The 22,183-nt window shown below is 31.0% G+C and overlaps 1 protein-coding gene and 1 long non-coding RNA gene across 2 annotated transcripts; both read right to left on the bottom strand.

The window, feature by feature from the left end:
* Positions 1–89: 89 nt before the first annotated feature.
* LOC134716251 (dynein axonemal assembly factor 4-like) lies at positions 90–20,402 on the bottom strand. Its single transcript, XM_063579129.1, has 11 exons — positions 20,123–20,402; positions 17,543–17,693; positions 16,421–16,554; positions 14,740–14,850; positions 14,190–14,271; positions 6,869–6,996; positions 6,263–6,363; positions 5,631–5,711; positions 4,913–4,985; positions 2,821–2,926; positions 90–964 (listed from the first exon to the last, which is right to left on the bottom strand). The coding sequence occupies exons 1-11, from the start codon at positions 20,243–20,245 to the stop codon at positions 858–860; spliced, it is 1,197 nt and encodes a 398-aa protein (XP_063435199.1). The 5' UTR covers positions 20,246–20,402; the 3' UTR covers positions 90–857.
* Positions 8,967–11,304, bottom strand: LOC134716252 (uncharacterized). The gene is made up of 2 exons (XR_010106853.1): positions 10,687–11,304; positions 8,967–10,246 (listed from the first exon to the last, which is right to left on the bottom strand). It is a non-coding gene; the product is annotated as an uncharacterized LOC134716252 (long non-coding RNA).
* Positions 20,403–22,183: the final 1,781 nt, after the last annotated feature.

Below are 22,183 nucleotides of genomic sequence, written 5' to 3' on the forward strand. Positions count from 1 at the left end.
TATTTCTTTACAAATATAAAATAAATAAATAAAAACAATATTAAACATAACAAATATTTCAAAGTATAGAAAAACTGTTAAATATCAAATACAAATATTTGGACGGTATGATTTTTTCAACAAATATTGTTGAACAATTGACAAAAATGTAAGATTTAACTATAATGAATGAACAATCAACATATCCCTTTTAGATATGAATAAAAATGCTTTGTTTTGGGTACTTATATGTTCAATAAATTCATAAACTCTGAATAAAACAAACTGATGACCATCAAAAGAAACTCACGTTTTCAAATCAGTCATATAATTTTTGAATAAATAATGCTAAATGGAGTTATTGTATAAATCAAATTGTAAACAAATTGATACAAAGCAGCCTTCAGTCTCTTACAAACTGGTGTTTTTAGTGACCAGACTTAAATTCAAATTTTCTTTACAAATACACATGAAATGTAAGCTTTCATTGTCTATACAACATGTCATAATCCATTCAAAAATAAATCATGTAATCCGAATTCCTAGATGTCACTTGAATCGTTTCAATTACTTTCAAAAACTGCAATGAATAACATTTCTGTTCCTTATAAAATATCCATTTAAAAACAATTTTATACATAATATATCCATTCTCATGTCATCAATAGCAAATCTTTTGTACAGGTTCCTTTGAATACACTCTGATAATTAATCGTAATAATATTTGTAAACTCAATTCTTTCAGCAATTGAAAATTCAAAGCTGCTCCAATTACCAGTATAAGCCATCCTGCTTTTGTTAATATAGATCTGGTTGTTGGTCCTTCACTTAAACTGAACATTTCTGGTATCATTCGCTGATTCTCATGCCTTTATTCCTCAGCTCCCTGTACTACTCTGTATAATCTGCCTGATTTTCTCTGCATCAGCCTTTAACTGTTCATTGTTTGGATCAATTTTCAGAGCACATTCATAATCCTGTAAACCTGTAATAGAAAATATAAATAATCAGTTTTAAAAATTGCAGACAGATTTATTTTTATGAAAAAAGGTACAGGAGTAGCAATACAATAATTTGGCTGTCAAACTTTTAAAATCACATTTTTTTTGTATTTCTTGTAAATCCATACTTACTACAACTGCATAATAGAAATAAACGATAGATTTTAAAAAGCTTTTGAACTAAAACAAAAGAATTTCTAAATTAATAGATTGGATATAATTGCACAACAGTCAATAACAAAGGGTTTGGACCAGAAAGTGGTCAATTCTAACACCATAAAACACACCAAAACATGCTTTATATTATCACTTTTAAGTGTACTATAAATCAAAATGATTTTTTTGCCTAAAAACTATAACAAGTCTTTTCTAAAACATTTTTTTAGTGTAAGGAAATCATTGATTATAATAACCAGATTATAATTGACTAAAGTCAACTTCGTTCCATTTTTTTTGGCCCAAGGTATTTGCGTATCTATATATAACAACAATGAAAAACTATTGTTTAATCAGATTAAGGTAACAGAGTGCTTGTGTTTCACCCAAATGACTTTGTCTGGGAAAGACAACAAGAGGCTCTCAAGAGCCGGTGTCGCTCACCTTGGTCTATGTGCATATTGAACAATGGACACAGATAAATTCATGACAAAATTGTGTTTTGGTGATGGTGATGTGTTTGTAGATCTTACTCTATGAAACATTCTTGTTGCTTACAATTATCTCTATCTATAATGAACTTGGCACAGTAATTTCATTAAAAAATATTTTGTAAAAATTTAACCAAAATCTGCAAAATTTCCGTAAAAATTACTAATTTGGGGCCAGCAACCCAACAATTGGTTGTCCGATTTGTCTGAAAATTTCTTCTACTTATGGTATTTTAAAAACATTGTGGTACAAAATCAGAACAATTAAATTACTAATACACAACTTTTTGTCCTGAAACTAGATAAATGCTGTTTTTTGCCCCTTTGGGCCCATAATTCCTAAACCTTTGGGACCGTAACCCACAATTCCCAGCTTCCTTCTGTGGTTATAAATATTGTGTTAAAATTAATGATTTCTTTTTTTATTCAAAAGTTATTATCTGGAAACAATCCATCTTTGGACAGCGCTGACAACGCCAATGCCGATATGATACCAATAAACAACCAAAAAAATAAATTATTTTTGCATTCATATAAAATTGGTTAAAAATTGACTAAAGAGGGCAATCAACTCCTTAAGGGGTCATTTGACAATTTTGGTCATCTATAATAATATTCAAGATAATAACCAAAAACAGCCAATTTTCCTTGAAATTAATAAATTGATGGCCGCAACACAACAAAAGGTTGTCTGATTTGTTTGAAAGTTTTAGGGCAGATAGATCTCAACCTGATAAACAATTTTACCTAATGTCAGATTTTTTAAATGCTTTGGTTTCAGAGATATAAGCCAAAATCAGAAGCCAAGTGGTGAGAAAAGCTCACTTGACCTTTCAGATCAGGGGAGCTAAAAATTACCGGTACTTTAATTCTTTAAATTATGGTAATTTCATTTCCAATTAAAACAAATCTAGAGGTTTTTTTATAGTCCCTATAATTCCCTTTATAAGATCTAGAAATTAGAATAACCTGCTGTAAATTTAGAATGCTAATGATACAACAAGGTTATGGTTGCAATGATTTAAACCTCACATTATGAAATTTTTAGATGTATTTTAAAAACAGGATTTTTCTCAGGAGCTCTAAAATTAAAATTGCATTTTAGTCTAAAATGTCAAATTCACAATAATAAATGCACCCAATTATTTCTGAATTTAATTTAATACTTCTCCTATAAATCAATTACCACTTACCTTCTACATACAACTCTAGTTGACAGAAAGCTGTTCCCTTTCTAACCATGGCTTTTAATCTACTGGCAGCATTCTGTGGTACTGGTGGATGAAGCAGGTCTATTGCCTATTATAACAAGAATTGTATATTACAAATTAGTAGGTAGATTTAGCCTAAGCAGCACTGATGTTAACATTGTACATAAATGGCAAGGTTTTTTTTATTGGTGAAATCTCAAAAGCATTTGGAAGTAAAATATATTTTGTACTAGTTGCACAACAGCATTTTGTAAGTAAGATTCTGAAATTAAAATATTAAAAATGTTTCACAATGGTTGTGGAAGAGTTGTTGATATATTAAAAGTACACATTTATTTTTTTCTATTTATAAGATAATCTTTTTTTACTGCAGTAAATTAATCAATGAGTGATAAAGGAGTAGGTCCGGTAAGACCCTTTTATGGCCCCAAAATATGGCAGTTTTACAAAATTGTTAAAATGTAAACTTTTAGTTATTTATTGTATAGTAAAATGGTTCTGCTACATAAGTATGGGTTGTTTTTGACAATACAATGCACATATATTTGGTACTAGCACCATAAAGTCATGCTAAATTACTGAAATCTTAACAATTCCAGCATTTTACTTAAATTCTAAACGGTTTCCCTGTAAAACGAAAGTGGCCGCATTCGTGTTCATCCAAAATATTGAAATGGAAGTTGTATTTGATGATAATACATAACATATATAAAGGTTGAGGATGAACACGGATGCGGCCACGTTCGTTTTTGACAAAAACCATCTGCAAAGTGACATTTTTTTCGCATATTTGGTAAATTTTCATATTTGAGCTTGAATTGGATCGTTTTTAATGAAGAAATAAGTTAAAAACTATCACATATATTAAACGAAACATATAAAATAGACACTTAAGTGTTTAAAAAGTGGTCAAAATCTTTCGTCAGATGAAACTGAAATTTGAGGCCAAAATTGATCCTTACCGGACCTACTCCTTTCTCTTAGAATAAATTAAAAGGTTCCAGTGAATAAATTACAAAGAGACCAATAGCTATAGTACTTATTCAATGGGACATAAATCAACAGGTAACCTTCAAGTGGATCTGTGGAAAAGAATCATTTGGTTTGAAATAAAACCGATGTTTTTCCTTTTTTCTATAATAAGAAGAATGTCAAGAGTTGTTTCCCATACACCACAAATTTGACTTTTTTAGAATTAACATAATTTTGATATTTGGTGTAAATTTCAGTAGTCTCAATTTAGAAGTTTGTGTGGTGGTCTAAATATTTTTTTAGCTAATTTTTGTAATGATCAGATACTGTAAATTCAGAAATTAATATTGTGTACATTTATTAATGCAATTTTTGAAAAATTGAACAAAACTGGGGGATTTTGAAAATTTTCATACAGTTATTTGTATCAATTTAAGAATGCCAGTGCTTATTACTGCCACACTCATCAGGTCACATTATTTGCATTAATAAACACTGTACTATAATTTTAAATTAACAGTAAAATAATAAAAAAAAAATCAACTAAATTTTACCCAGATTTCATAATTACAACATGTACAAAACGGACTGCGCCAAAAAATTTATTGAAATAAAAAAAGGAAAAACAATAGGTGATATGGCGACTTTTGTAAAGAGCTTTCAAGATACTAAAGATATCACAAGATGGCTTTTTTGTTCAAATATATTGGGGACCCAGGAAAGGCACTGTGATTTTTAAATTCACAACTATTGTTGGGTGTATAAACAGTGAAATATAAACAAGGCCAAGCAAATCACATTTTTGTTGAAGATTGAATGATTGATTGATTTTTTTAAATACCACCATCAGCTAGCTTTGCTATTTCATGTCGGACAGTTTTTTCTTGATGGAGGAATCCAAGAGAACCTGGTGGGAAACAAACCCTTTGGCAGTAAAAATGGTAAGCCTAGTCAATTGCTTATTAAGGATGAGACAAAAGAAAAGAACAAGTATTTTCATAAAAGCATGCTTCACTTGACCATGGATATCACTATACTATCCACTAAATAGAGGTTATAATCAAGATGTGGATCTGATGGATCTGAAACAAGGAACACATACCTTTGAACAATCTTCTATGGTCTTGAAAAAGTTTCTTAATTTCAAATGACATGCAGCTCTATTTGAATATAATCTAAGTACATGTTAAGGATTATACATGGCCATGGAACATTTAATCTGTGTAACCAAAGTTATAAATCTTGTTAAAACAAGCTGCTGTTTGAAATTATAACTCTCTTTTTAGGTATACAATACATGCATGGGACTTCATTATGAAACAAAATCTTATCAAATTAAATGTAGTGTGTCTGGAAATTCATTATGGTGATGCATTTACCATAGCTTTAGAAGAATAAATCAGTACATGTATTGTTTTAGAGATCTCTGATCAGTGGCATAAAACACTATTTTTAGATCTTAACGACATTTCCCATTTTCAATATTACAAAAAAAGATTTATGCGACGACTATTAATAGATGAGGGTAAATAACGCACACAATAACAACTACAAGTGTTAAGAGCTCATGGTTTTGACAAATTATTGGGGTTCCTTTGCATGAATTGGATTCTAGAATGCAGCAATGGGCACTTGTCTTGGGTTTTCAATTATTTTCATTGGGTGATAACACAAATACCCAGCTTATCTGGAGCTCTGTGATCATTAACTATATCACCAAAATAATTTATTTCCACAAGCCTAACCTATTTAGTCTAAAGCATCAATATTGAAGTTACAATATAATTTATCATGTTACTATGATATTAGGAAAAGGATACGATGGCATCTTTGGACTATATCTAAGTGCTGTAGTATAGGCATTTACTGCTGCTTGGAAATTACCAGCTTTGAAAAACTCACTACAAAATAATAAACCAGCACAATATAATTACTTTATAATACTGACCAATTGATATTTAAGAAGTTATAATACATGATTGTTATAGGTATTTTTTAACATTTGAAATTTTGTTGATATCTAATTCTTTTTCAAGAAAAACGTTAGTTTCAAATGCAGATGAATTTGCTGATTGATCCACCATGTTGAATAATATATAATGATACTCCTAGTTGAAAATTAAAATGACTTTCTGACAAAATGTATTTTTGAACTAACAAAAATATACAATAAAACATAAAAATTGTTATTTCCAGCATTTTCATGAGTTCAAGGGTCTGAGGTAATAAACCTTATCGCTATTTGTCCGCCATTACTGGATATCACACAGGTTCCCGTAAAATTTTGACGTCATAAAACAAAATATCTGAGGCCACAATGGAAAAGTCATTGTTGTATGCGTGAAAAGGTCAAGTGGCCGGGTTGGCCGGCCGAGTAGGCTAATAGCGATAAGGTGTATTTGAGGTTCTAATTTGACTGAAAATAAATTGACCCTAGTATAAACACACATACTTTGCCTTATCTCTCATGAATAATGGATTCTTTTCTTCTTCTGTTAAATCTGAATCCTCTACCTCTAATGCCTTCCTGGCATCAGCTTGTTTCTGCAACCACTACAAATAGAAACAATATACAAGGTTAATATAAATATTTTTCATTTATACAATATTAATGCAATAAAAAAATCAGACAAACATATTGAGCCTTTAACGCCAACTATATTTCTTTGGTTTTACTCATTGTTGAAGGCCAAATGGTTGCCTATAATTGCTTAAATCCACTTCAGTTGAAATATGGTGGATATCTGTTTCATTGGCAATCATACCACATCTCTTTTATTGTAATATTTATCATTGTAAACAGATTTTAAATATATGAGAACAAATTATGAACACGATCATTGCAGAAAATAGATATGCAGATTTAACATGTATAAGATAAAAAAAAAAATTGTCTAAACTTGCTTTATTTCTATAAAATATCAGCTGTAAATTCCAAAGTTAATTTTTAACTTAAAATAAATTCCTTTTTTATACTCAAACATTGGTAAAAATAAAACCATAAATATAAAGAGTTGATCTGGATTACTCCCTTCTGACATTTGCTTTTACTTCTTACCTCTTCTTCTTGTGGAGTCTGTGATTCTCTGGCAGCTGTAGGAAATATCCTTTTAGTGAACTTCACTTCTATTTTACCAACCTCCCTCCTAGGTGCACCTTCAGCGGACTCTTCAAATATATTCTTTCCTGAAAAAAATTGGAATAATTCCTCATTTCAATTTTTGAGAAGTATGTTTAACTCAGCTTAAAAAATAACATATAGATCAGTATTTTTTTCTTTAAATTCATTCGACTTTTTTCCTACTAAAAATACCCCATTTGTAAAACTAGCAGTCTGAAATTTGATATTTGATATATTCTTTTTATGTGTTTGATTGTGAGAGCAATTCAGTGTTTCATTTGAAAGGACATTTTCCAAATAACTAAAATGTCTTTCGGCCTAGCCACAATCAGATGTGCTTTTTGTGTTTCACATATAGTCAAAAATGAGTATCACCTCAGGGAAAAACTCTCCTGATATTTTGGTTAAAAAATGGTTTAAATTATGAAAAATTGCCATTGTTAGGCTAACACTGGAAGCATTTATATAATTACATGCAGTTTTTGGAAGAGATATTTAATAATTTTATTAAATAAATGGTGTTTAAAAACTGTATAATTTTCTACAAGACATGGTCACCAGTGTCAGATTTTTGGTCAATGACAAAGACAACAAAATATGTTTAGAATTATTGAATATCAACTATTTTAATTGAAAAAAAATTGACAAGAACATGTTTAACTCACAGTTATTTCAAACAGTAGCTTTCTTTGATTATTAATCTTATCTGATAAAACTGTATCTAAACTTATCTATAAATAACAAAACTTCCAAAAAATAGAACATTAAAATAACTTGATGCATATTCTTATATCTAGTTTTTAGAGAATAAAGTATCTATCTATCTACAATAAACAATAAAATGTAGCAATACAATATATATTATATGTTTTGTCTACGGACAAGACATTGTATTCATATTTAATGAAATGTATTATTTCAACCTAATTTTGATATAGCTGAAAGTGTTCTCTTGAGAAATCAAAGCGCGAAAGCGCTGTAAAGGCAGTTAATTACAGGTTGTGTGTATTTCTAGTCCAGTTATATCATTATCTTCCATAGAACAGAGGTGGTTTGTAGTATTTAAGATTTAGAGTTCTCTTTTACCTAGTTCACCTATATCTATAGTCTACTGTTTACAGTATATTTTCTGTACCTCGCCATGAAATGCATTTTTAAGACATAAGAACTTTTCCTTTTTAATGTAAATAAAACTATTTTTAATTATTGATTATATACACATATTCAATTACTCCTATCCTATGAAAAATAATTCACAAAGATTGACTAGTCTCCGTTCTGTGTGTATTGCTAGAACATCAAGTAACATAATGGTTAATGTACATGTACATAGTAACATGTCAACTCTTTTGAAGACAGAACTTTTTTAAAATTCTCCCTCCAAGCAAAATTATTTTTCAGTATAAACATGATAAAGTTATCTACCTGTATTAATGACCTAGAGACTCTCAAGAGCCTGTGTCGCTCACCTTGGACGGTCTATGTGCATATTAAACAACGGACACATATAAAATGACAAAATTGTGTTTTTGATGATGGGGATGTGTTTGTAGATCTTTCTTTACTGAACATTCTTGGTGCTACAATTATCTCTATCTATAATAAACATGGCCCAGTATTTACAGTTGAAAATATTTTTTAAAAATTAACAAAAAATACAAAAATTTATGAAAATTGTTAAAAATTGACCATAAAGGGCAAAAACTCTTTAAGGGGTCAACTTAAAATTTTGGTCATATTGACTTATTTGTAGATCTTACTTTGCAGAACATTATTGCTGTTTACAGTTTATCTCTATCTATAATAATATTTAAGATAATAACCAAACTCTGCAAAATTTCCTTCAAATTACTAATTTGGGGGCAGCAATCCATCAACGGGTTGTCAGATTTGTCTGAAAATTCCTGGGCAGATAGATCTTCACTGAAGAGACAATTTCACCCTATGTCAGATTTGCTCTATATGCTTTGGTTTCAGAGTTATAAGCCAAAATCTACATTTTACCTGTATGTTCTATTTTTGGCCATAGTGGCCATCACGGTTGGTTGACCGGGTCTAACCACACATTTTTTAAATTAGATACCGCAATGATGATTTTGGCTAAGTTTGGTTAAATTTGGCACAGTAGTTTCAGAGAAGATTTTTTGTAAAAGTTTATGGACGACGAAACCAAGTGATGAGTCAGGTCAGGTGAGCTATAAAGGAGTTTTTAATCAAGGTAACAATGACATCTGGTGGCCATAAAAGCTGTCTCATTAGCATTTTAACCACTTCCCATATTTGCTTTTAAGACAATAGAAGAAAATTATTCAATGCAAAAACAAAACTTACTTGTAAATATGAAATTCTCTTTACAGTATGAGTTTTTCTCATTGTTGGAGATTGTACAGTAGTACAGTCCTGTAACTGCTTATACCCATTTCTAATCCCCTTTAGTTTGATAAACTCACAGAATATCATATATTTACATTGTGCCACATCTCCTTATTTTTATATGCATTACAATATTAACATGAACAATTGTAATTCAAATCTATATATCAAAGCAAAATGAATTTCACTACTTTCATTCATGCATCCTTTGGAAAAATATAAGTTCTAAAATGACACAATATATGTTTATTTATATAAAAATAATATTTAGTTTTCGACTCTTATCAGGTATAAACAAGAATGTGTCCCCAGTACACGAATGCCCCACTCGCACTATCATTTTCCATGTTCAGTGGACCGTGACATTGGGGTAAAAACTCTAATTTGGCATTAAAATTAAAAAGATCATATCATAGGGAACATGTGTACCAAGTTTGAAGTCGATTGGACTTCAACTTCATCAAAAACTACCTTGACCAAAAACTTTAACCTGAAGAGGGACAGACGGATGGACGAACGGACGAACAGACGAACGGACGCACAGACCAGAAAACATAATGCCCCCCTACTATCGTAGGTGGGGCATAAAAATGCACAGCTGTGTCATGATTTGTGAAATCTGTGCTGAAAACATAGGCATTTATGATGTTTGAGTAATTCCATCTGTGAAGCTCAACATTAGCTCGTCAGTTGGTGGTGGACAGTTATAAATCTTTCCTGCAGGATGAATGTACATCTGTTCAGGAAAACCAATTTCACAAATCAAAACTTTCCTCTAGATTTCTCCTAAAATATTCATCCAGTTTAGTTCTTTTGGTTTAACGGGACACCGTCCTGATTTTTAATTTTGTAAACCATTCAGTCTCTTGCTTACAAATGGTGCATGAAAATAGGATGGGAATGCATGACAGTAGACAAGTCTCTATAAAGTGGGTATGTGCCCTGAAAAAAGTTTTATAACATTAGCTTTTTTGAAACTTGTGAAAGACTTGTGCAACACACATACCTAAATAACTATAACATAGGTGGAGAGCATCATTCATGTCAATGTTTTGTTCCTGTTTACATTGTCATTGATATTTTTCAAGAAAGCCCGAGGCATAGCTCATGAATTCTTGCCATTACAACCGAAATTTACATAATTACTGCTAAAATAATTATCAGTATAATATATCTCTTGTAGAAAAACCATACAATTGTAGTATTAACCAAAAAATGTCAAACAGATGATATTGAATCGTAATCCCAAAAGTTATGACATCTTGAATTCACCCCCCTTTTTATTCTAAAACGATAATTGCGGTTGCAAACAGACTTTGGTTTACTTGCATGGCGATTATATAAATAACAGTATATATTTCTTAAAGAAAATAAAGTTTTACCATGAATAGTTTCCTGAACGTAGTCGTTTTCAGTAAAATGTGCCTTGCAAACAACAGCTGATTGATATGGGTTCTACGATTGCATCGCACATGACAATCTACGTTTGAGCCATGGCGTTGATCTAACTTTTCCTTCTTATTAAGTCATTTAGAAATGCAAGTCCTCCTCTTAAATGACACTCAGGTACACACCAACAAGGACTAGGCATCGTTAATTGTGTGATTGTTTTGCAGTGCAAAAACGGAAGTTAAGGACGGAACTGACTGGTCTCACTAATAAGAGACAAGAAGAATTTTAGAGACAAACAGCGACAAGAAGTTTAATTTAGTGACGAAGCGACAATAACTAACAAGGGACAAGCGAATCGTAATTCGCTCACGAGGCTATTCTCATTTGATGTGATAGGGTGAAGCTACACCTATCAAATATGTCCCTATGAAAAAGAAGAATTTCACTGTTAGAAAGGAAATGATATTGCATGGTTTTGATTCAATAAATTCATTAAAAGGAAATTGATTTTTTTTTGTTTTGATGGCCAATTTTTAGCGTGTGCATAAAATATATATTTTTTTATATCTAATAAAAACTAATCCCTTTCTTCTTAATAAAAACATATTTTTATCAGAGACATATAATATGTTATATTAATATATGTATTATATGTCTCTGTTTTTATCTATCAATGTACAGTAATATAAAAAATGTTTTATAAACCGCCCCTATAATAAAAAATAATGCATGTTTTTTTTAATATCTATGGGGAATAAGTTGTTGCAATGACATTTTTTTTATCTATGTATAGTCGCTATATAGTCTTCTTGACGCTTCTTCTCGCTAAATTAATTATATTGTCGCTTCTTATCGCTATTTTAATTTTATTGTCGCTTCTTATCACTTTTTGACGCTTCTTGTCTTTAATTAGTGGAACCCTATTCAGGAACGATAATTTCATATTTTACATAACTGAGACCGAAATAACTATAACGTCATACGGCTTCACGTACAGAAATACTTTAAATTGTATATAATGCAATATAATTCACGGTCAGTCGACTTTTAATTATAATATCATGTTATATCAACGAGTGAATGATTTTAAAATATCTTTAGATCGCAAATAGTACTCGAAATTGAACGGACCTCTTTCCACACGGAATTCGAATAATGATAGTTTGTAATCAGATTGACTGCTTATAATGCAAAAGACACATTAATAAACAGATTTTTAAAACGAACAATACACACTGATCGTTTCTTTATTTCCCAATGTAAATGAAAGGAACAAAAACCAATACATACCACAAAAAGTAGAGGAGAAATTTAAACATTTCCGGATCTATTTCTTGCAAAATGACCCCCAGCAAAGATTTGCGTAAGGAAAGATGAACCTCATGACTTGAAAGTCAGGCCTTAAAGCACTGCCTTTAAAAAACAACATACATTTTATCAGGTTTATCTATCAAATGATGCTCAACTTCGAAGAAAATGAAAACAATTACATTTTGATAATGTCTACTGACAAGACATTTTATTGATATTCAATTAAATGCTTTCAAAGATAATTGTTAAAGTTAAGATTAAAAGTGACCAATTTAATTTAAAGCTGTGTTTTTTAAATTTTGGAAAATATAAAAATGTACCCATAATTCTTTATATATCTCAATAATTTATTGATTAAGCCAAAATGAAGACACATATTTTTAACTGAAATCCATTCATCTGACTGTTTAAAACAATCAAACTATTATTAAAACTTAATTTTGACATAGTTGAATGTGTTCTCTTGAAAAAATAACATACATTTTACCTATCCAATTAGGCTGAACTCGAGGTAATTGGATACAAATATATTGTGGTAATGTCTACGGACAAAACAATTTCAGTTAAAAACAAATTTGTTTGAATTAATTGTGACTATATTTATGTTGAAAATACTGAGTTTTAATTTGAATGGATAACTTTCATCACCTATAAATAAGGTTTAAGTTCCATAGCAGACAAATAATTTAATTTTATACTTGTTATGTACAAGTGTCTTGTCATTAGACACATCCTCATCTGCTGTTAATACTTAAAATCAAAAGATCAAGTTAGAGAGAGAGAAATACTTTTTCTTCAATTGATTTAGTTAATCTTTTAAGGTATGCAGCAACTGGAATAAACAATATTGAAGTAAAATAAGGTATGCTTTTTATGACTGATAATCTGCCACTTTTTAAAATCCACTCAGGTGCTGTACAGTAGTTTTACAAAAAATGAGAACACTTAGATTACCATTTATTTATTAAAAATAAGATATTTCTAAGTTTAAACAACACATAGGCCTAATTTAGACTCATAAAGCCAAGCAATATTGATAAAAAGACATGTCTACGGACAAGACATTATGACATATTTTTGAAATTTTTCCTCTATTAATAGATGGTAGAAAAAAATGGTAGTAGTGTTTTCATATCTACAAAAGAACAGGAACTTAGCAATGCAACATTAATGTAATTATGTTTCCAGTTTACTAGGGAATGCATGTCTACGACAAGACATTTTTTCCCTTTATTTGTATATCCAACTTTGATGGCATTTATATCTCCAGCAAGGGTACTGCAATTTTGATAAATAAGGTAGTTTTTGATAATTTATATACTAGAAGGGAAAACAAAACACATAATAGCATAAATTTGATTCATTTTTCTGTTTGATCACTACACTGAGCTAGCTAAAAACAAAAGTACAAAATTTCATAACAAACACATAGTATTCAACTTTTTATCATAACTTTGTAACCACTGAAGATTTTTTGTTGCCACAACCAGTAAAAGAAAGATGAATAAATTGTCTATAACAGTGAACCAATAATGTAGTTTAAATTAAGTTCACTTATCAACTATCAATTGATAAAAACAGCGAAATTTTAAATGAAACAACATAACGTGAAATTTTGCCCATTTTCAGCGCGTATTTTAGTGTTTTTTTTCAAAACAGTAACACCTATACATGATATTTGATATTCATTGTGACACCCTACATTCTGTTCTTCAGTTCAAAGATGTATTACTTATGTAAAGTTTATCTTCTTGTCTTTACAAGCCTATAACATAGACCCAATATGAAATGCACATCTGATCTTGGCTAGGCCGTTTAAACTTGAATCAACCTTTCACCAGAGATTTTAAAGCAAGTTTTACATGTACAACACTTAATGTGGTTATTTTCTACCAAGTCAGAATACCAATCTAAATGTAATTAGTATATAAAATCCAGAAAAGTTGTAATACAAGCTAGACAAAATTCCTAGGATTTAACTTTGAATATGGTCTATAGTTTAAGCAAAGTGTTTAACGAACTGAAACTATTTCTGTTTTTTTTTTCATAGTGAAAATCAAAACATACTAATTTACTGTTTTAGTTTTCTAATTCAATTGTCAAATTTAAGCACAGCTGTATAATGCAAATCAGAAATTAGTGACTATCATGTGAAAAGCTCAGTATTCTATTATTAAAATACCTTTCTTTTTTCTCTGTTTTCTTTCTTCTTCTCTCTTCTTTGCTTCCTCTGCCATTTTCTCCTCCAATATTCTTTGTTTTTCCTAATCAAGTCATACAGAAATATATCAAAGTTCTATTAATTTAAAAGAACTTTAATTTCTTTAATATGAGATTTTTACCACAAAAAAATTAATAAAAGCATCAAAAGCTGATCATCTCTTTAAATTCAAGGTCAACACTGTCTGTTTCCACTTTCTTATTTTGAGAAAAATATAATCATGGTGAATAAATAATTTTAGTATGGTCAAGAAAAAAGTGCCAAATAAACGGGATCAAACTTTTTACCTCAGATTTACACATTCAGAACGCAAAGGATTTTATTAGTTTGATAAACTAGTGATGACAGGGGGAAATTTTAATACCAATTATCAGTTTAAATTGTAAAAATTTAAAGACATAATTGTACCATTTCATTATTGTTAGGTTTTTTTTTAAATAATATTTGAAGCTCTTTTCACTTGGGTATTTTAGTTTGAACAAAATCAAAACCAAGTTCTAAAATTACAAACCTCCTGAGCCATTTCTCTTTGTTCTTCTTTCCATCTCTCTAAATCCTCTGTGGCTTTCTGCCTCTCAGATTCTTTTATATTGCTTATTCTCATCCTATCTTCGTCTTCAATCTACAAATAAAATATAGTCTATCAGTGTATATGGATTGTTTATGGTGTATTCAAAACAGCATATGGCAATTATATAATACTACCAAATCATAGAAAGTTACATCAGGTTGCATAAGAAAAAGTGTAGAAACATATTCCCTTGAAATTGACAGTTGTAGGAAATTGATCCTACATTTGGTAACATTTCACTGCAGTAACATGCAAATTTAACAAAGACTAACAGGGGATAATCAACGGTGGTATTAAATACATCTATTATATCCCTATCATTATAACTACATGTATTGGCATTCACACACATAAGTTTAAATTGTAATTCAATTTTGCCACTACCTAAATACATCATTATTACTGGTAATATGAATAATTAAATTAACGGTACCAATTTTCTTGCACCAGATGCGCATTTCGACAATATATGTCTCTTCAGTGATGCTCGTGGCCAAAATATTTGAAATCCAAAGCTTATATAAAAGATGAAGAGCTATAATCCAAAAGGTCCAAAAAATATAGCCAAATTCTTAAAGGAATGAGAGCTTTGCACGAGGGAGATACATTCCTTAATTTATAATAATTTCTAATACTTTGTAACAGCAAATTTTAAATAACACAAAAAATCCGTATTTCATGCCAGTACCGAAGTACTGGCTACTGGGCTGGTGATACCCTCGGGGACTAATAGTCCACCAGCAGAGGCATCGACCCAGTGGTAGTAATTAAATTAACGGTACCAATTTTCTTGCACCAGATGCGCATTTCGACAATATATGTCTCTTCAGTGATGCTCGTGGCCAAAATATTTGAAATCCAAAGCTTATATAAAAGATGAAGAGCTATAATCCAAAAGGTCCAAAAAATATAGCCAAATTCTTGAAAGGAATGAGAGCTTTGCACGAGGGAGATACATTCCTTAATTAATAAAGTGAGAGTTGAAATGACATGTCTAGGAGATTTGTTTAGTCATTGAAATAAAATTAGCAACTGTAACTACAGTGACAAAATTTCAAAGCTGTTGAAACTATTCAAACATAACATATATTAGACTGGGTTTCATGAATTCACATTAATTGGTCAAATGAGTTGACTCAACTGTCAAGGCAAATGAGAAAGAAATGTTTAAGAATTTTTTGTGGAAGACAATTTATTTTAAATGTAAATTGGTCAAATTTTACCAGCAGTATTCCTTCCTTGTGACAAGACTGTTCCTTACATATAGCCTAAATCTATTATTATAAATTATATTTTACATTTAACTGGTACATAACACTACAGGGAGATAACGTTTAAATCATGTTTTATTGTTAAGGAAATATTAAGCTTATCAATGATCAAAATTTTTATTTGAAAACTTCTAAATATCCAAGTAATTTTTTCCAACAAAGTGTGTGGTTCAAGTTTTTTGAACTTTTATATAAGGTTCATAGTAAACATTTGTCAAAATTTTGTGAAAATGAGGCCTAATTTATTTAATTCAATGTGTTTTGTACCAACTTAACGTATAGAATATTTTAAGTTCACACCAGGGAGGTATATATACACACTACAGAAGTACATAGATAATTATCTCTACCTTCATCATTTCATTAACTGTATATTTTTCTGATGCCCTCTTTTTCTCTGCCTTATCTTTTCTATTCTGTTCTGCCCTCTCCTGATTCTTTTGAATGGCTTCTTCTTTCTTCTGTTTAATAAGTTGTTTGTCAACTGAAATTAAAATGTGAAATATATCATACAAGCTTTTTAAGATGAAAAGGATTTTCAGCAATTTTATTAGTCAGAATAGTAAATGAATGAAAAACAAATGTGTAACACAGCAATAAACATCAACCGCTGAATACAAGCTCCAGGGCAACCATATAAAATGTGGTGGAGTTTAACTAGTTATCAGTAAATGAAGTCAAACCCTCCCTCAAACTTGGGACAGTATTGTAACAGCACAAAACATTAACATACTCTAAATAAACCTTAAAAGAATAATAAATGTGACAAACAGTAAAAAAACAACATACACTCAAACACATGTATTACAGGCTTGATTACATTACCATGAATACAATTTTTTCATTGTAAATTGATTTTTCAGTTTTGTGCTATTCTTATAATGGAGTTGTGCCATTTGATGCAGGACTTACAACTTTGAATCCTCTTAATCTGACAAATTTAGACACCAAAATATGCAAGCTTAACTTAAGCTAGATGACTTTCTTTGCAATCATAAAAAGATAGTATAATGGATTTTCATTGAAAACCTAATAAATAAAACAGCTGAAGCTGAAGACTTTTTCCAAAATGTGCGACAGATATTTTGCTTTAGAAAGCTGATCTTTGAAAATTCAAGCTGCAATTTCTAAAAGCAGGAAACATGCATGACCTCAATACAAGGGGTAAACACTGGACTGTTTCTTAACAAGTACTTTATCTGGATATAACTTTATATTCACACATCTGACATTATGTTAAAATGCCAGTCTCCAGACTTTTTAAGATACATATACCCATCTTTCCCTTATAATACTACAAGAGGGCAAAAAAAGGGTTTAGAACAGAAAGAAATCAAAATGTAGTCAGATCCTTTTTAGCAATTTATGAACACTGTTACAGAATCAGCATTTTCACCATCTTGTACACACATACTATTACATGTAAATTTACAATTTTCAGGGTACACTCATACTATTACATATATATTTACCAATTTCATCTTTTGAGAGCTGGTACCACATTCCAGGTTCTTGTTTCTTCAGTTTAAACACAACAGCCCCATTTCCTATTTGAGCTGTACTTGTTTGGTCATCCACTGGTGCATGTAATAAACACTCAAATAAATATGGTGGAAAACTGACCTAAAATAATCAAAATTATATGTTTCTTTAATCTTTATGTAAAATGTTTTTAAACATGTTAAATATCTTATGTTTACTAAATTGCTTAAATCAGTCAAAATGTAAAACTTGAGAATGATTCATTATGAGTCATGATAGCTTAACCTGTGCCTTTTACTTCGACAGCACCTTCCAGAAGTAGGGTACATGTACATGTAAGAACTTATCATTTCATTTCAGGGTATTTTATAGCTGACTTTGCAGTATGGTTCGTTCATAGTGTATTAGTTTACATTTTTTGATTGAGTTAAGCCTGCCAATTGATATTTTACTGTGTGTTTTTCTATGTTGTGATGTTATGCTGTTGTTTCAGAAAAAGGGAGAAGGTTTGGATCCATTAAAACCTTTAATCCCTCTGCAAATGTTTGCATCTGTCCTAAGTCAGGAATCTGATGTACAGAAGTTGTTATTTGTTTATGTACAAAAAAATGTAATTCATACGTGTTTCTCTTTTTTTTTTTTTTTTTTTTTTATATAGATTGAACTGTTGGTTTTCTCGTTTGAACTGTTTTACACTAGTAATTTTGGGGCCCTTTATAGTTTGTTCGGTGTGAGCCGAGGCTCCATGTTGAAGGCTGTACATTGTCCTATAATGGGTTTTTTTTAAATTGTCGTTTGGATGCAGAGTTGCCTCATTGGCACTCACACCACATCTTCCTATATATAATAAGGCCAGACAGCGACCTATATGTTAATTTCTGTGCCAGTTAGTCTCTTGTGAAGAGTTGTCACTCATACCACATCTTCTCATTCTCATATTATCCTTCTCTCTTAACCTTAAATATTTGAAAGCTACTCAGTAGTTATAATCTAACTAAATTTAGTGATCCTGTACATGTTTCCTGTGACATTTTTCTTTGAGAAGACAGACCTGCCAACTTTTGAAAATCTCCATGGGGGATTTCCCGCGCAAAGAATTTTAAGGGTTACAAATTTAGCGACTTTTTTGTGATCATTGTTTTTTACTCCTAAAATAGTCTAAGTTCTCTTCTTTTTTCTTTTTGTATACTAATGATGAGCTTGTAGGCCTTGATTTCTTTTATTTGCATGATTCTTGTACTATTAAATTATAAAATTGACAAAATAACTGAGAAAATGGCATTAAAAATAAAGGATTCAAAGTAGAGACCCTCCCCTTTCCCCCCTCCAAAGACCTTCTCATCTATGAACCTTGACTCAAAACACCTAAAACTACATGTCCTAATGTAAGAAGAGAGAAGACAGATTTTGATTTAGTCAGGCTTACTCATAGTCTTATCAGTATCAATGAGAAAATGGATAAAATTTGAGTTATCTTTCTTTGTATTCAGAGGTGCTCTTATCGGCGGAGGCTTATACAGTAAAACAGTAGAAGTGTATACAAAATGGCGTCAATTTCAAATCAACAGACACACGATGTCTGGTTTCAAAAATAAAACAGATTTCAAGATAAACGATGTTTTCTTGAGAGTTCATCACAGATCTCATCTTTCAATTAATTATTATTTTGCTGTGGAACTACGGCAAATGTTGCAAATTGTGCTTGTATGATAAATTGATTAAAATTGAAAGGCTGTTTGACCAAATTTGTGTATACAAATTAATTTTGAGGACTATTACGACCCATTAGGTAATCTGATTACACAAAACCACTAATTATGACACCTGTTGTGACTGTTGATTAGCGCAGGGTCATTAACTTGTCATAAGATGTCCCCAGGTAAAATGATTGAGTTTTTAAAATTGATCAGAAAAACTTCAAAATCGGTAAACAATATTAGGGTATATTTGTTGAAAATCGGGATTTTGACTAATTTTACGATCCCTATATCGGGATTCGGGTTGAGGGGTAAAAATCGGGATGATACCGCGAAAATCAGGATAGTTGGCAGGTCTGAGAAGATGAAATAATTTACTGAATGATGTACGTGTTGACCTACTTGGATTCTGTTGGGGGGGGGGGGGGGGGGGGGGGAATTTGGAAGGCTTGCTGCAAATGATTCTAAAAAGTAGTGATATACCATTTTGTAGATCTATACATGTATCTTTTATTTTAAAGTAGATTTACATTAAGTTTCAGTTGATTAGCAACCATGTAAGAGAACAGTAATGGCAGGTCTTGACAGTCGGACCTAGAACAATTTCTTAAAAAATGCAGGTTGGGTACCTACTACCTTGTTACATTGTGTAAAAAAGGGAATATAGGGTGTGGATAGTAAACCACACATTGATTAATGACAGAGGTGGGTTTTTCTTCTTCTTCAGATATGCAAAAAAACAAGTATGCTGTGTTAAATAACTAATGAACCCGGACTCACATCACCAAAGGGATAACTGATCACACCTGCTTTCAACATTTACTTTTTATTACATTATTATTTATATATATGTTAATTCAAATCAAACCTAACCTTAATAAATTCCTCTGAAGACAACAAATCAACTTTGTTGGCTCGGACACCTTTCAATGGAACGGTGATAAACATCATTTTCTCTGTTTCTTCCCAGGTGTAATCTCTGATTAATAACGGCATATTGGCTTCTGTCTTCTTAAAGAACAGTTTTGTGAAAATATTAAAAGCTGACGAAGTACTGACTGTGAAACTAAAACTACAAGAATAAACACGAAGTCTGCTAACAGGTATCGTCCATGACAGTTTCAATAACCAATGAAATCAACTGTGATACCAGTGATTAACAATTGTCCAATCAGAAAGCCTGTTGTGAACGCTTTTGGTTATCGATGTAAACAAAAGCACGTTGTGAAGTGTCAAAATAGATGCTTCCAGAAAACAAGAGGCTCAACGCCGAAATTGTCGTCGATTATTCCTAGTCTCTTATCAATAAATTTATCCGACTTTTAAAAGGTTTTATTACAGTTTTATTATATTTTTGTGGGTCGTGATGCAGTCGTAGATCCAGAATTTTTTTAAATAGGGGGATGGGTATTGGCTGCATTTTAAAATCAACCAATTTTTTTCATCAAAAGTTTGGCCCTCCCCTAAATTTGCCTCTGTGATACGTTTATGGAATCGAGAATAATGGGAATAAAGTGTTTCGCCTAGCGCAGGATGATACAACTGCAGAGGTCCAACCCTGGACAGTTGGGGTAAAAATGGACACAATAAATATTTGACACATAATAGGTTTCTGACACTCAAAATAAATATAAAGAATTAAATAAAAATAAACCCCTTTTTTTTGCTTTTGAGCAATACATTATGCTGTTGCATATTGGACGCCCCACCCCTATCAAAACAAAAATAATCCCCCCTTTTTTTGTAAAGAAATTTTGTTTAGTTTCTGGAATTTGAATGGGAAAAAGTTGCCCCCTCTCTTTTTTCTCCCCCGTAAAATTGTCTCTCATGATGTCATAATCTCAATTCAAATTTCCATTGGAGTAGCAACAATAATTACCCATTTAAATACATCATGGAGTTTAAAATAAATAATTGAAAAGGGAGGTAATCCAACATTGTAGTTTATTTTTTGGATTACCTCCCTTACACTGATTAACCAGGAAACCCTTATTTTCCAAATTGGATTGAGCCATAACTCCCTCCCCCTCTAAAGCCAATCCTTACCGGCCCTTTTGTAGTATGGAAACTTTTGGTTTAATTTCTGCAAGATCGATACACCATTCCTCAATGCAAGTTTTTTTCTGGAAACTAGAAAAAAAATGCTTATTTGGGCCCATTTTTTCTTCTTCTTCATTCCTAAACTGTTGGATTGTTCCCAAAATCAATGCCAACCTTCCTTTTGTGGTTATAAACCTTGTGTTTAAATTTCATAGATTTCTATTTACTTCCAATCCATAACCTCAATCATTGCTCTGATAAAAGCTCCTACCTTGATTTAAAACTAGTGAAGGCCCTTCTTAGGTTGTTTATTTGGGATAATGACCCACTTTTTAAATAATCAAACTTGAATCATTTTTTGTTTCATGATGATGAACATTAGCCCCCTGTAGCCACAGAAAAAGAATTGTAATGTGGAATAATGATCTCAATTTCTTTCTGTCATTTCTTTCACAACCAAATTATTTGTTTGAAAATCACAGCTATATATGCATTTAGGTGAAATCAAAGATCATAATTATGTACCATTCTCTACCCCATCCCCCCTCAAACAAAATTTAAATCCTCCAAGATTGAAAGAAGATAATTTTATGAAAACATGTTGATGATAGTTATTTGAATAAAAACTAGAGGCTCTAAAGAGCCTGTGTCGCTCACCTTGGTCTATGTGAATATTAAACAAAGGACGCAGATTGATTCATGACAAAATTGTGTTTTGGTGATGGTGATGTGTTTGTACATCTTAATTTACTGAATATTCTAGCTGCTTACAATTATCTCTATCTATAATAAACTTGGCCCAGTAGTTTCAGAGGAGAAGATTTTTGTAAAACATTACTAAGATTTACGAAAAATAGTTAAAAATTTACTATAAAGGACAATAACTCCTAAATG

Source organism: Mytilus trossulus, chromosome 4 (genome assembly GCF_036588685.1).
Source record: "Mytilus trossulus isolate FHL-02 chromosome 4, PNRI_Mtr1.1.1.hap1, whole genome shotgun sequence".
Classification (NCBI taxonomy): Eukaryota; Metazoa; Mollusca; class Bivalvia; order Mytilida; family Mytilidae; genus Mytilus; species Mytilus trossulus.